Here is a 15,048-nt window from a genome sequence, read left to right as displayed (position 1 = left end):
ATCTCTTGGGCGATTGCAAAGCAAGTGATGGAGACCATCTTCCTATTGGGCCTCACGGCCATGGTGATAGTGGGCCTCACGGTCAAGAAGCTACATTAGCGTAGTTTCTATAATTAAGTATTTAGGGTTTCCATAATTATGAGTCTTAGCAATCAAGGAAAGTATTATTAGTAGTTATCTTATTTCCTTATTTGAGTCTATCTAGGAAAGTACAATCTCTATATAAGAGAAGTCTAGTCTGTCTTTGTTAACCAGATCAGAGAATATTATCAATCGAGTTTATTATTAATCAGGTTTATCGTTTTGTTCTTTACTTTATCAGTTTATTTACGTATTTTATCAGTTTATTTACGTATTTTATCATTGTTATAGTGGTGGATTCCATTACTTTTACGCTTCCGCAACAATCTACATCAGCTGGTATTCAGAGCTTTAAGAATCTGGGAACAGATAATTTTTTTTTAAATACTTCTCATCTTGAATGTTGGAATAATCTTCCGCGTTTAGGTTGGGATCCTTTAAGAGATGCACAACAACTCTATGTTGATCGAAAAGATCAAAACAAAATTAATGTTGATTCCAAAATTCCTATGTTTGATTATCAATATCATATAGATTTTTGGATTCAACAGTTGGAAGATTGGTTCATAAACCAAGATGTTAGTGATGAAGATAAGGTTTTTGTCGTTGAACAACACTTATCTGAAAGAGTCTACGACAAATTCAACGAGATGCAATGGAGACTCGTTGATCAAGGAAACCCCTTCATTGATGATTGGAATCAACTGAAAAATATTTTTCGGTATGCTTTCCTTCCTTTGGATGAGTATTCATCTTATGTCGATTCACAAATTGATTCTAAACGACAACCATCCCATATTCTCTCGACCACCATTGTTACAGAAGAAGTTCGTGACAATAAGATAGATGAGTTCTTTCAGACGGAGGAAGAAGGAAACAATTCGCCGTTCTCCAATCCAAACCCTAATTCACATGCAGAAACAAAGATTGAATCGAGAAGGCAATACTCCAAAGTTAATTCTATCTCTATGATCAATGGTATTGAAGAATTTCTTGACAAGATGAACGAAATTTTCTCAATGGCCGAAGAAGAAGAAAGAAGTAATTTTTCTTCATCAAACCTAAATTCTATTCGTGATATGAAGGAACCATGTCCGGACCAATTATTCGATTCATACACAATTCCGGGAGAAGAAATTCTCGTTTCGAATCATAAAATTCTTCCGACTCTATCTTCATTGATTTCGACACCTAAAATTTGGATAGACCCTAGTAATCTAGTTGAGAAGATTTTTTGGAATCTTGTTGATGGGATCAGACATGAAGAAGGCGTTGGGTTTGTTGACAAGAATGGTACACCATTATTTGAGAGCAAATTTTTTTTCATCTCACCGCACCTATATCCAACTGCAGCAACAAGAACCCCAGTCACAAAAGGTAGGCTGAACGGGTGCAACACAACCACTTTATTTGTTCTCAAACAATCATCTTTCATCTCAACCATTAAACAAAAAGGTTCAAACCTCAACTTCAACATAAAATCTAAGAGGGGTTTTACTTGTAAAGCTCTTTACAAACCCGATGTTCAGATTAAACAAGAGGGTCAACCAGAAACCCTACATCACAGAGTCTTTTTCGTTAATAAGGCCGGCAAAAAGGTTTCCCCGTGGAAGGATATACCTTTGCAATTGTGTGATGGAGTTTTCAATTTTATTGTTGAAATACCAAAAGAGACAAGTGCGAATATAGAAGGTGAGGCTGATGAGCTATACACTCCCATCAAATATGATACCAGGAAAGCACAAGTCCAATACTACCCCTACAACATAAACTGGAATCATGGATTGCTTCCACAGACGTGGGAAGACCCAACTTTAACAAACCATGATACTAAAGGAGCATTGGGAGATAATGATCCTGTTGATGTGGCTAAAATAAGTGAAAGGCAAGGAAAGATTGGGGAGATTCTTAAAGTCAAGCCATTAGGTGCTTTAGCTATGATTGATGAGGGGGAACTTGATTGGAAGATAGTGGTCGTTTCATTGGATGGCCCAAGAGCTTTACTTGTGAACGTTGTGGATGATGTCAAGAAACATTTCCCAAGCACTCTGGCTGCAATTAGAGACTGGCTTAGGGACTACAAAATACCACACAAACAACCTGCTAATAAGTTTGCAATCGAAAATAAAGCAGCCAACGAGGAAGAAAGATTGTCTCAAACTTTTATTTGGGAACCAAGATATTTCTATGTATTATCGAACGAAAAGTGGCTCCAAACATTATGGATTGGAAGATATTCCAAATTGATTTTTTCCATAGAGAATAATCTGGCGTTTATGACCTTCTCCGTCGAATTACTAGATGACGGGAGATGTAAAAATTTGTTGGAGGTTTGTTTCCTACAATTGATTTTTCGAGATGCTGCACATCATGGTTTATGGATTGTAGTTGGTGATTTGGTCCACATTTGTCATAAAATTCATGACATGAAGAAACCATGTTCGGACCAATTATTTGATTCATATACAATTCCGGGAGTAGGCATCTTCGTCTGCAATCATAAAATTCTTCCGCCGCAACTATTTTCCACTTCTCCTCTTTCTCTATCAATCATTAAAGACGACGGGCGATGTCGCAATTTATTGGGCGTTTATACGTTGGTATTGCTTTTGCGAGTATCTTGGCAATATATGTTTCACATTATAATTGGTGATATTGTCAATATTTTTCTTCTTCGGATTTTCGGCAATTTTCGTGAAAAGTGGGAACTAAGGATTGCCTTCAAACTCGTCGCCGAAGTTACCTTCAACGTCGCTGATATATATCCTCATTACTTGGACGATCCGCTTTATGACAACACCAACTTGGGGGCAAGTTGTTCCGCAGCGGGGGAGTATGATGGAGACCATCTTCCTATTGGGCCTCACGGCCATGGTGATAGTGGGCCTCACGGTCAAGAAGCTACATTAGCGTAGTTTCTATAATTAAGTATTTAGGGTTTCCATAATTATGAGTCTTAGCAATCAAGGAAAGTATTATTAGTAGTTATCTTATTTCCTTATTTGAGTCTATCTAGGAAAGTACAATCTCTATATAAGAGAAGTATAGTCTGTCTTTGTTAACCAGATCAGAGAATATTATCAATCGAGTTTATTATTAATCAGGTTTATCGTTTTGTTCTTTACTTTATCAGTTTATTTACGTATTTTATCAGTTTATTTACGTATTTTATCATTGTTATAATGGTGGATTCCATTACTTTTACGCTTCCGCAACAATCTACATCAGCAAGGCATTGGGTTTGTGTGATTGTCCTTAAACATATTGTTTACCATCTCAACTAGCCCTAGCAACATGGACTTTTGGGCTTCATCAATCTAAAAAGTTGATGTAATTTGGTTGGTCCTCATTGGGAGAGGTTAAGTGGGTGCGGGCATGGGCGCGTGCGTGGGTAGAAGTTTTAACACATGACTGCGCACCAAAACTTGGCGGGCTGGGTGGGTTGTGTCCGAGACGGGGGCTGACGTCCATGGTCCTCATTGGGCTTGGGTGCCAATAGACGGGTTTGGGCGCATGGGCAAAATTCCCACCCCTAGGCCTACCCCACATAAATAGTTCTTATTAAGTCTTTTTTTTGGTTGAAAAAGTTCTAATTAAGTCAGGAGCCCATGACTCCTGTGCCAATATAGATCACATGCATGACATCTACTTTTACATTATCACATTTTTTAGTCGAAAATACACAACCTTTTTTTCTAAAAAAAACGCAACTCATGTACTAGGGATCTTGAAACAACTCATACGCCAATAAAAGAATATGTACATGTGGAGTTAGTTTTTTTTTTTTGTTTTGTTGAAATCCATGTGGAGTTAGTTAATCAACTAAAAAAATGCCAAGTAGCTAAGGAGATAGAGTAGGATGAGTATGAGTTGGATAAGATTTGATTGTACAACCTTTTCCTCTTGTTTTTTTTTGGAGTTAGTTAATCGACTAAAAAAATGCCAAGTAGCTAAGGGGATAGAGTAGGTTGAGATTGTGGATCTACTTTCTTTATTATGATTATTTTTCATTATTATGTTTGCTTGTCATGGTCATGGATGGACCTTAGGTTATAGGAAGTGACCTTCACACTTTATAGTTTTAATCAAATAGGCAAGGTGTTTGAATCAAATATGTGGACTTGGTTATTTATATTACGAGTAACACTCTCAAATAGACGCTTGTTTTCTTTTTTGTTGGGCTCATCAAATTTAATTAGTGAGAGTATTTAACGTAGCAGTATTAATACGAAGACTGTCTACCTAATCATTTTTAAGTTTCTCCAACCGGACTGTAGAAGAGCTAATGTGTATCTTTAATAGTGTCCAAGAGCAACTATTTCGTTCGTTTTTCCTTTTTCATATAGCTCAAATCTAATACTAAAATTTTGAAATTCCATCTATCACGATTGGACTTATTGAGTGAAATCTAAATGACTCAAATGAGGACTAAATAAATACTACAAAACACTCTATCAACTATCTAAATGATTCGCATGGTTGTACCCTTCTGAAAATATTACTTTGTTTTTTTCTTTTAGCGTACTGACTCTTGATGGCACGAAAGAATAAATGAACAACAAAAAACAATCTCAAGTTAATTTTACAAAATACTCTCCGACCCCGACCTTAGCGTAGAGTATAATGACCCTCTCATTTTTGTCTGGTCTTATGTGGCAAATATTCAAAGTACACATATAAACATGGGGCCAGCCAAAATTCCCACTCTCCTAGTAGAGTGGCCACATGATACAATGAGGAGCTGGCCAGCTTAGCCAACTTTTGCCTTATTTATGTGCTTCTAATATTATGAGTAACAATTATTAATGGTCTTAATTGAAGCTAGAAAGATGTGAAAATGACCCTGTAGGCAAATAATGCAGGAAACATGGGTCCCTCCTCCGAATGAATGATTAAACGAAAGGGTTAATTCCGTTTTGGCTCCCGATTTGTGACCAACTGGCCGTTTTGGCCTCCAATTGTGTCCGGCAGTTCGTTTTGGCCCCAAGGGCCAAATTTTTTACCAAATTATCTTCGGGGGCCAAAATAAAAATATTTCTGAAAAAAATAATAAACATACAAAAGCCACATCACCTATCTCTTTCTCCTCCACTTCACCTTATCTCTCCTCCACTTCACCTTATCTCTCCTCCATCACACCACCTCCTCTCCACCTCACCTTTCTTCTCCGGCGGATGGTGACCGACCGGAATAAAAATTCCGGCCGGTCACCTTCAACATAAAAAAAAAAAAAAAAAAATTTGTATCTCCTTCTTCTTTCTCTCTCCTCTTCTTCTTCTTTCTCTCTCTTCTTCTTCCTCTTTCTTCTCATCTTCTTCTTTCTTCTCTTCTTCTTTCTCTCTCTTCCTCTCTCTCTACTACTGTCCGGCGAAGGGGATCCTCCCCTTCGCCGGACAGTAGTAGAGAGAGAGAAGAAGAAGAAGAGGAAGAGAGAGAAAGAAGAGGAAGAGAGAGAAAGAAGAAGAAGAAGAGAAGAAAGAGAAAGAAGAAGAGAGAGAAGGAAGAAGAAGAAGAGAGAGAAAGGTTTTTTTTTTTGGTAAAGTTGGCCGGCCGGAATAAAAAATTCCGGCCGGCAAGTTTTCGCCGGAGAAGATGGGTGAGGTGGACAGAGGTGATGTTGTAATTGTTTGATGAGGTGGACAAGGAAAAAATAAATAAATAAATTACAGAAATGCCATGGGGTTAGAATTGGTAGATTGAAAAATATTTGGGGCCAATTAGGAAATTTTTGGGGCCAAAACGAACTGCCGGACACAATTGGGGGCCAAAACGGCCAGTTGGTCACAAATCGGGAGCCAAAACGGAATTAACCCTAAATGAAATCATCCAAATAAAATGGAAAAGGAAGTTGAGCTGTTCAAATGTAGATGCCTATCAAATATGTAAGTGGTCAAATCTTATTCAACCACTTGTTATGATAGAAAACAGTTTATGGTCATCACTGCATAATTGTAATGACTATTCCTTCATTTTGAATCTCATAAAAAAAGAGAGAATAAAAGATGTTGAGAACAAGAGAAAATGCATAGAGAGGTGCTATAATGACGATTTAGAGGGTGACTTAGATGATGACATAATGACATGGAGTACACTAAAAGAACACTAAAAGACAATTTGTAACCGTTTCAAACGAAAAAGAAATGTGTCAAAGTAATGAAATACATGAATAATTAACGTGACAGCTACTTGGCTAATCAACAATACATAAATCTCTTTAAACCATCCCACCAATGAACCCCATGGAACATCAATCCTCTTATAACTTTTTCATTTTCAAGGTTTTGTATGATGTCGGATCCCTCCATCAAGAACAATCAAATTTGCAAGAAAGATGTAGGAACTAGGGTTCTCCCTTTCGAATCACCACCATGAAAGAAGAAGGGTGTTTGGAATAAATTTTAACCTTTCCTGTGACGAAAACTTTTCTTGTTTTTCCAAAACATCGACTTCTGTTTTTTGTTTTTCATTCTTCCCTATCTTGTTAAAATATGGGTCGAAAATGAGTTGAAACTGTAGTTGCCTATAGACAACCCTAGTCATGGGCCTGCCAAGAGCACAATAGATACTAAGTGTTTTAGAATTCCTATTCTTCTAAAGGAGATTTTACAGGCAATGCCCAAAGTTGTTAAAGGCCATCTGGCGCTAAAGGCAATCCCTACTTTAATTAAAGGCAATGTGTGTTTAAGCAACCTTAACTGATTCTTCTTTTTTGACCTTCGTCTGGATCTGGGGAGGAACTTAAAATCAGCGACAAATTCTAATTTTCAGCAACAAGAGATAAAAATAACCAATTAGCAACAGTTTTTAACCGTTGCAAAAGATTATAATGGAAATTTAGCTCCTAAAGTCCGGACAACAACAAAAGTATACCTAAAAATTGGCCAATATATATTGGTCTGAATCTAAAAAATTGGGCGCAAAAGAAGGACAACAACAAGTTCTTAACAGAAGACCAAAAATAGGTATTTGGATCTCTTGATTACAACCTATATAAGACCACCATCAAATTTAAAATAGATATCATAAAGATCATTGGTCAAGTTAAAAAAAAAACATGGATAATGTTAAAACATATTTTGGATCATTATGTCTATTTTTCGTATTGATATGTGTTGCAGAAGCTACAACATTCAATGTTATGGATTACGGTGCAAGTGCCGATGGCGTTAAAGATAGTACTCTGGTAAAAAAAAAAATTCTTCATTTTCATGAATTATCGCGTAATGTATTTCGATTTGTGTAAACTAACATTCTCATTTTGATTTGACATCACTTTTAGGCTTTCACTAATGCATGGAAAGCGGCGTGTGCATCTGTTGGACAGACAACTTTCATAATTCCACAAGGAACATTTCTCGTCGGTTTAGTTGAATTTATAGGTCCATGTAAAGGTCCTATGGATTTTGTGGTTCAAGGAACTGTGAAAGCTGATTCAGATCCATCCAAGTTCAAAACTGAGAGTTGGGTCGTTTTCGAACGCATTAATGGATTAAAGGTCTCAGGAGGAGGAACTTTCAATGGTCAAGGATCGATCGCTTGGACAAAAAATGAATGTGCCAAGAACCCACATTGCCATTCACTCCCAGTTGTAAGTTTAACATTTTCTTTTTAATGATTATTACATCGTATAACATGACATGTGTCTGTTTTATATCGTATATATGACACAGATACATCAGAAACCAACCAAGATCCCACTAACCGTAAAAGTCGATGATAACTACTTTTTTTTTTACTTTATAGTTTATACATGTATTTTGCTCATTGACATACATTTTGTGATTGCTAATGCAGAATGTACGATTCAACTTCATTGAGAACGCGTACATTAATCATATAACTTCATTGGATAGCAAGTTATTCCACATTAATCTTTTGGGATGCAAGAATATTACCTTTGAATCGGTAAACGTCAAAGCTCCAGGGAATAGTGCAAACACAGACGGAATTCATATAGGAAATAGTCAAGGAGTGAAAATCCTTGATTCACAAATAGGGACGGGTGACGATTGCATATCCATTGGACCAGGTAGTGTAGACATAACAGTTCACGGTGTAACATGTGGACCAGGCCACGGCATTAGTGTCGGTAGCCTTGGGAAATATCCTAACGAGCAGAACGTGAAGGGCGTTACCGTCACAAACTGCACACTTGTTGGAACGACAAACGGAGTTAGGATCAAATCATGGCCTAAATCGCCAGTTGGTGCTGCCTCTGATTTTATTTTCGAAGATATTATCATGGACAATGTTCAAAATCCCATTATCATAGATCAAGAGTATTGCCCGTGGGGTGTATGTGATAAATCGGTAAGTTTACTATCAACTTCACAAATTCTAGCGTCTAGACAATGTGGGATAATGCTTAATGAAACTGTCGTCTAATCAAATAACTTGTTTTTTTTTTTCGAATTGTTTGCAGGAACCATCAAAAGTGAAGATTAGCCATGTTAATTTCCATAATATAAGAGGAACATCACCAACAAAGAATGTAGTTAGTATTGTTTGTAGCAAAGGAGTTCCATGTGAAGATGTGAAGATTGGTGATATCAACTTAAAATATACAGGAACTAATGGACCTGCCACAACAACTTGTTCTGCTACCAAGCCTACCCTTACTGGTGTTCAAATCCCACCTATTACCATCAGTTAGACTCATTTCAAGTTTTGATTCATTTCTATTCATTTATGTAAAAGAAAAACAAAAAAACCCATTCTAAGGTTATAAAATAAGAGATGGTTCAATGAGAATGCCATCCAGGAAGCCGATTTATAATATAAAATTTTGGGAGATTTCGGTGTACTACGAAAAGGTTACGGACTAATTTTTTGTAATGTAATTCAATTATTTGAATTTGTGGTCCAAACCCTTGAGTGAATTTTTTTTTTGTTGCCAGAACCCTTGAGTGAAAATTCTGGTGTAAAGTTTTCTAATAATACAATTAATATTTTCAGTAAGATCTTATTCTATATGGTATAATTGTTTTAGGTTATTTTTCAAATGGTCTCCTAGTTTATTACTGGATTTCTGCCTGACCATTTAGTTTACTGAAAATATCTATATGACCATTTTTTTTCTTTTTTTTCGTCCATCATCTGTTAATGTTTTATAATTGGAACTCAAAATGAAATTTTGGATAAATTTTTCATTTCACTTTATCGATTTGTATTACAAAATAATCCGTTAGGATGGTGGAGTTATGCTTCAATTTCATTATCTTTAGCTAATCAACTGTATCAACACTCTTAATTGGAAATGAACTGAAAGTTCTGTTTTCATAAAAATAAATGATATCGATCACGTAGTTGATTCTCAACTGTACAAAACCCATGTGAATATGTAGAAAAATCCCTTCACACAAAATAAAAACCTAAGGAGTAGATATTGGGTTACGTTATACTAATTTGACGTTTCACATTTGCTCAGATTGACGAAATTTGGTATACTTTAGAACCATTCTGCAAACATTTAAACATATAGTGTTAAAAATTTTTAGCCACGTTTATAAATTGTTGCCTTATTATCTACCATTTTGTCCGTAAGCTGTCTCCATAGTTTTACCGTTTTGTCCGTAAGCTGTCCTTATAGTTTTACTGGCATACCGGCCCATTCTGTTTTTTTTTTTAATAGTCAGCGTGCCTCGAATCTTTGACCTCTAAATAGAAAGACTAAACCTCTTACCACTCCAACGAAGGGTTGTTGGCTACATACCCATTTTGTTACTAATTGAAAGCAGTGTAGCGGTCATAACCATCACCAGAATTGAGGATGATTACGGAAATACGTATACCAATTTAATATCATAAGCTACAGTTTCAGACCGTCACAAAACATTAGTCGAACACCGAACTCCAACCCAAGAGTAACTCTTGTACAAAGTTATGAAAGGCTTGAAACAGATCTCTTTGAGAGAAATAGCATTTGGTAACTCTAAGGTATGGCATAAGAATTTCAGCCCACCCACAAACTATTGAAAAAAAAAATCAAATGTTTCACTAAATCAGCAAAAGATGAATGTTACAGAGTTGCAATGTCAAAACTTAGATCGTAAAACAAAGCTTCTTGAATCTTACAAAAAAAAGATTGATAAGACATCATTCTTTTAATCACTCCATTGTTCCTATAAAGAGTACGGAAATAAATTTGTAGTTTCAATAATGATATGGGTGCTTCTAAAGGCACCTGACCAAACAGCTGTTAGCATCCAAAAATATTGTTGACTCAAGTCAATGGTTTTTGACCCAAGGTCTCTATAAGCACCGGTTTTTAATGTGGGTGACGTTCACCTTCGTTTACTTCTTCCATCTTCTTCTTCCAACAAAAAAGGAATCCTAATCAATTCTTCTTCCAAAACAAAACCCTAGAAAAGAACCCTAGAAAAGAGTGCAACATTCTCCGGCGACGGCGACGGCAACGTCTCCGACACCTACCGGCGACTATTCTTTTATTCGAAACAATCAATCCGGGTGATTTATTCATCCTACAACTGTGTTACATCTAATTTATAGCTTCTTTATATCAACTTTTGAAAAGAAATTAGGAAGTTAACCATGGAAGAAGAGAGTTCTAAAAATTTAACAACTACATCGATTTCAACTCTTTCACCTATTTCCGGGCAAGGAGAAGTTTCCCATGAGGTATACAACCATTCCCCGACCCTATTTTATATGTTTTTATACGTGTTGTGTGAGTTTTTGAAAAAACCAAAGTGAAACTTCGGTGACGCGGACGGACTGAACCAGTCCGGTACTTTTTAGTCATTGACGGATCGGCCTATCCGTTTATAAATGAAAAGTCACGGACTCAACAGTCCGTGCTCTTGTAGATTTGGACGGATAGACTGATCCGTCCTTAGCTGATAAATCCCGGACTCGTTCAGTCCGTTCCATCCTGAAGATTTTTTTTATCTTTAAGTGATTTTTATGTTTTTTTCACCTTTTGACAGATTCCGGACCTTAATATTGTTCCTATTGAAGAGGAGTACCATGCCGAAGAAGAAAATCGACCTTCAAATGATGGGTGTCAATTTATTAGTATTGATGTTGGTCAGTATTTTGTGACTGAAGATGTTTTTCAAACTAAAGAGGAGTTAATCGGTTGGGCTCAAGAAATTGGGAAAAAACATAAGTTTGTAGTATTGACCTCCAGGTCAGGTAATAGAAGAGGTGGACAGAAACCCCGGTTAGAATTATGTTGCGAAAGAAGTGGAGTATTTCGTTCACATGAGAAGAAGGATTTAGTTCCAAAATCCCATCAACCACCTATAAAGAAAAGGAAATCGAGCACCAAAAAATGTCAATGTCCGTTCAAGCTCAAAGGAATACCGGGGGTTAATGACACATGGAAAGTGTCAGTTGTGTCTGGAATCCATAACCACGAGTTAGCTGAAAGTCTTCTAGGTCACGCATATGTGAATAGGTTGAAACCCGATGAAAAAGCTGTTGTGAAACATCTATTAAAAATTGGTTCGAAGCCAGCTCAAATTCTTTCTCAAATTCATGAACAATTCAAGGATAACACATCAACGTTGAAAACCATTTACAATGCACGTGCGAACATACGTATGGAAAACCAAGAAGGAAGGAGTCCGATGCAACAAGTCATTAAGTTGTTGGTGGAACACCATTACGTCTACCATTTTTCAAAGAACGAAGACACTGATGAGGTAACAAATCTATTTTGGGCACATCCTGATTGTATTCGATTATTACAGAGTTCCCATACCGTGTTATTGCTCGATTGTACGTATAAAACCAACCGATTTAACAAGCCATTGCTTGAGATTGTCGGGGTAACTTCTACGTTGAAATCCTTCACCGCGGCCTTTACATTTATGGATGGGGAGACAACTAATCTGTACACATGGGCCCTTAATCGTTTGCGGACGTTGTTTCCTCCCAACTCAATGCCAATCGTGTTTATTACCGATCGTGAACTTGCACTGATTAACGCCATTGGTGAAGTCTTTCCAAATGCTCAAAGGTTGCTATGTACTTTCCACATCGACAAGTGTGTGGTAGCCAAAGTCAAAGGTCATTTCAAACAAGAACAATTCAATGTGTTTATGACAATGTTTCGAGCTATCATGTATGCTGAGACTGAAAGTGGTTATAATGAGGCGGTGGAAACTTTTGTGAAGTTTTGGTCAAACACACATCATAAAGATGTTAGTTATGTTCAAGATACCTGGTTGGGATTGAAAGAGAGATTTGTGACTGCATGGACTAACGGGGTTATTCACATGGGAAATACTACAACAAATCGTGTGGAAGGTGCTCATTCCAAATTGAAGAGATATCTATGTAGCTCCGAAGGTAACTATGTTACGTCCTGGGAATTTATGCATATCATGACGGAAACCGAGACATGTGAAATTATAACATCTTTTGAGCACAGTCGTATTAAGGTGAAGGAAGGGCATCAAATCAAGTTTTTTAAAGAGCTACGTGGTTATGTCTCGCACGCGGCATTAGATCTTATGGTAGATGAGATCGACCGTGCAAATGAGATTGATATTAACGTTCAAAATTGCGGCTGTGTTCTAAGGTATGTCTATGGTCTCCCTTGTGCTCATGAGATGCTATCTTTGATGAATCAAGATTAGGTATGTCCAAAGGACATCATTCACCCTCAGTGGACCAAGCTATTCATTAACCCGACTCCGCCGATTCATAATGATCTTGACGCATCACATGAGATGGAGCACCTTTATTTAATGTGGGATAAATCCAGTGATGCTGAGAGGACCGCAATACTTGAGAAGTTGAGGGAAATTTCTTTTCCGGTCATCACAAACTTGTGTGAGCCATTGCAACAAACAAAGACAAAAGGGGCTCCGAAACAAAGAAGAATGAGCAAAAAAGAAAAAGAAACTGCAAAATCTACTAAGAGGAACCCATCTGCTTTCGAATATGCAAAGTGTGTTGATGAATGTGTTCCCTCCACTCAGACAGTACGTAAAGTTAACAAAGTTACCAAAGCACCGAAAGCAACCATACCCAATTTTAAAAGATACAAAGGACAGATTCCGTCAGTTATGGATCTATTCTTGGATGACATTATAGATGTGCCAGGCAATGGTCATTGTGGGTTTCATGCCGTTGGTAAAGGACTTGAGTTTTCACTAGAAGATGGTTGGAAACAAGTTCGCGAAAATGTAATAAAAGAACTTGAGGATCAGTACACACTCTACAAAGAGATGTTTGGAATAAGAGAATACACTCAAACATTAAGTGCCGCGAACAACTTCAATTTTACATGTCCGGATGATTGGTTCTACATTCACCCGTACACTAGTATAGTTGTGGCGAGTAGCTTCAATTGCATATTAGTTCATTTGTCTTACGGTTGTTCGACAACTTTCTTACCCTTACTTAGTGGTCCACCTTCTGAGGGTTATAAAATTGCATGCATTACATATAGTGGTGGTCACTTTATGAACGTTAAACTCAAAAAAGATTCTATACTCCCTCCCATTGCACCGCAATGGTCTAGGTATGCATCGCTAGAGGCAACGGGTTGGCTTGAACTTGTTAGAGATAGAATCGAGGATGGAAAGAAATTTTATTCTCATGATAATTCGAATGAGCCAAGTAGTAGTGTGATAAATTTAAGTGATGATTAAGGTGTACTGAAATACCGAGTTACAAAGTTTTTGATTTAATATTTGAATAAATTTAGATGATTAATTGTCTTCGTTACTTAACTTTTTTTTTCTTTGGATTTATAATCGAAGAGAAACAGAAAAACAGGAATTTCATACAGGTCACGGATCTCTGAATCCGTTTCTGTTCACAAAGAGACGGATCCATGGATCCGTGACCTGAGAAGGGAAGGCACGGATTAGCTGATCCGTACGGGTTTTTTTTTTCCAAACAATGGTACTTAAGGTGGCGTTTTCTAAACCTTCCGTTCGGTAGATCTTAGAGTCGTTACAGTTTGATAGATATTAAAACTTGTTAAAAAAACAAGAATAACGATCAAAATGTACGGTAGATATTAAAACTTGTTAAAACAAGAGTAACGATGTTCAAACATAGATCAAATTGTACGATACACATCGTTCACAAAAGAAGTTAAAAAAAAAGTAACCGTTGTTCACAAAAGCAATTCAAAATAACGAGACTACCCTTGAGATTCTAAACCATAATATATGGGATAATATATTACTTCATTCCCTTTGTGATTTGCTCGATTTCTTCACCGTAGTTATTCTAGACGATCTTCTTGGTTCGGGTTCTGGTTGAGGTTGATGAGGACATTCGGGAAGCGGCATTTCAGCCCTCGCATTAGTTAGGATTTCAAGCCCTAACGGAACGTCAGACGCTTGAATCGCTACAATGGCACGATCAATTCCATTTCTCTAAAAAAACAACAATGGATTAATAACAAATTAGGTAACAAATTATAGCAACAAATTCAAAAGTAAAAAAACAAAAGAATGATAAATCGAATACTCACGTAGTACGATACCGAACCTATGTACTGTTCTGGTCTATTGGATTTGTACAAAGCTGGATTTTGTACAAACGGGTGAGATACTCTCTTGAACCAATTGTTATACTGAGCGCTTGCCTCCCACGGAGCCAAAGATACCTCCTTCGGTCTATCACTCATGTTTAGTAGGTGATCTTCCCAACGCCCCCAATAAGAAGCCACATTACCAAAGTTTTTAGAATCTCCATCCTTCGACACCTTTTTTGGTCGAATCGGTTCTTTAGGGATGACTTGAACCAACCCAAGTTGCCTTAACACCCTATCAGGGTGATAGGGCTCGGCAATATCGTTAACCGCGATGCAACCAGTGTAAAAAGAGTATTCAGGAAGTGGTAGTGCATCACCAGACAATAAGGGACGATATGAGTCTCAAATGACCTACATGATACAGACCTGTTCCCCTCGAAGCAAAACCAATCTGCCGATAAAGATAGGCAAGCGCCGCTGTTCCCCACGAGTAACTCGAAATA

The 15,048-nt window shown here is 37.2% G+C and overlaps 4 protein-coding genes across 4 annotated transcripts; all 4 read left to right on the top strand.

The window, feature by feature from the left end:
• The first annotated feature begins 731 nt into the window (after nt 1-731).
• Nucleotides 732-3,012, top strand: LOC147560578 (uncharacterized). Its single transcript, XM_086659297.1, has one exon. The coding sequence runs from the start codon at nt 732-734 to the stop codon at nt 2,994-2,996; it is 2,265 nt and encodes a 754-aa protein (XP_086515423.1). The 3' UTR covers nt 2,997-3,012.
• A 4,080-nt stretch (nt 3,013-7,092) lies between these two features.
• On the top strand, nt 7,093-9,039 carry LOC147560577 (exopolygalacturonase-like). The gene is made up of 4 exons (XM_086662743.1): nt 7,093-7,264; nt 7,361-7,669; nt 7,876-8,391; nt 8,504-9,039. The coding sequence occupies exons 1-4, from the start codon at nt 7,136-7,138 to the stop codon at nt 8,732-8,734; spliced, it is 1,185 nt and encodes a 394-aa protein (XP_086518869.1). The 5' UTR covers nt 7,093-7,135; the 3' UTR covers nt 8,735-9,039.
• Nucleotides 9,040-10,632: 1,593 nt separating this feature from the next.
• Nucleotides 10,633-12,686, top strand: LOC147560576 (PKS-NRPS hybrid synthetase cheA-like). Its single transcript, XM_086659296.1, has 3 exons — nt 10,633-10,719; nt 11,028-11,062; nt 11,231-12,686. Exons 1-3 carry the CDS (start codon nt 10,633-10,635, stop codon nt 12,684-12,686), a joined length of 1,578 nt encoding a protein of 525 aa, XP_086515422.1.
• A 246-nt stretch (nt 12,687-12,932) lies between these two features.
• On the top strand, nt 12,933-13,706 carry LOC147560575 (uncharacterized). Its single transcript, XM_086659295.1, has one exon. It carries the CDS (start codon nt 12,933-12,935, stop codon nt 13,704-13,706), a length of 774 nt encoding a protein of 257 aa, XP_086515421.1.
• Nucleotides 13,707-15,048: the final 1,342 nt, after the last annotated feature.

Source organism: Eschscholzia californica, unplaced genomic scaffold (assembly GCF_041429995.1).
Source record: "Eschscholzia californica isolate CP2 unplaced genomic scaffold, dmEscCali1.0.p SCAF_2, whole genome shotgun sequence".
Classification (NCBI taxonomy): Eukaryota; Viridiplantae; Streptophyta; class Magnoliopsida; order Ranunculales; family Papaveraceae; genus Eschscholzia; species Eschscholzia californica.
Note: the sequence above shows the minus strand (reverse complement) of the source record. Positions and strands in the feature narration are given on the sequence as shown.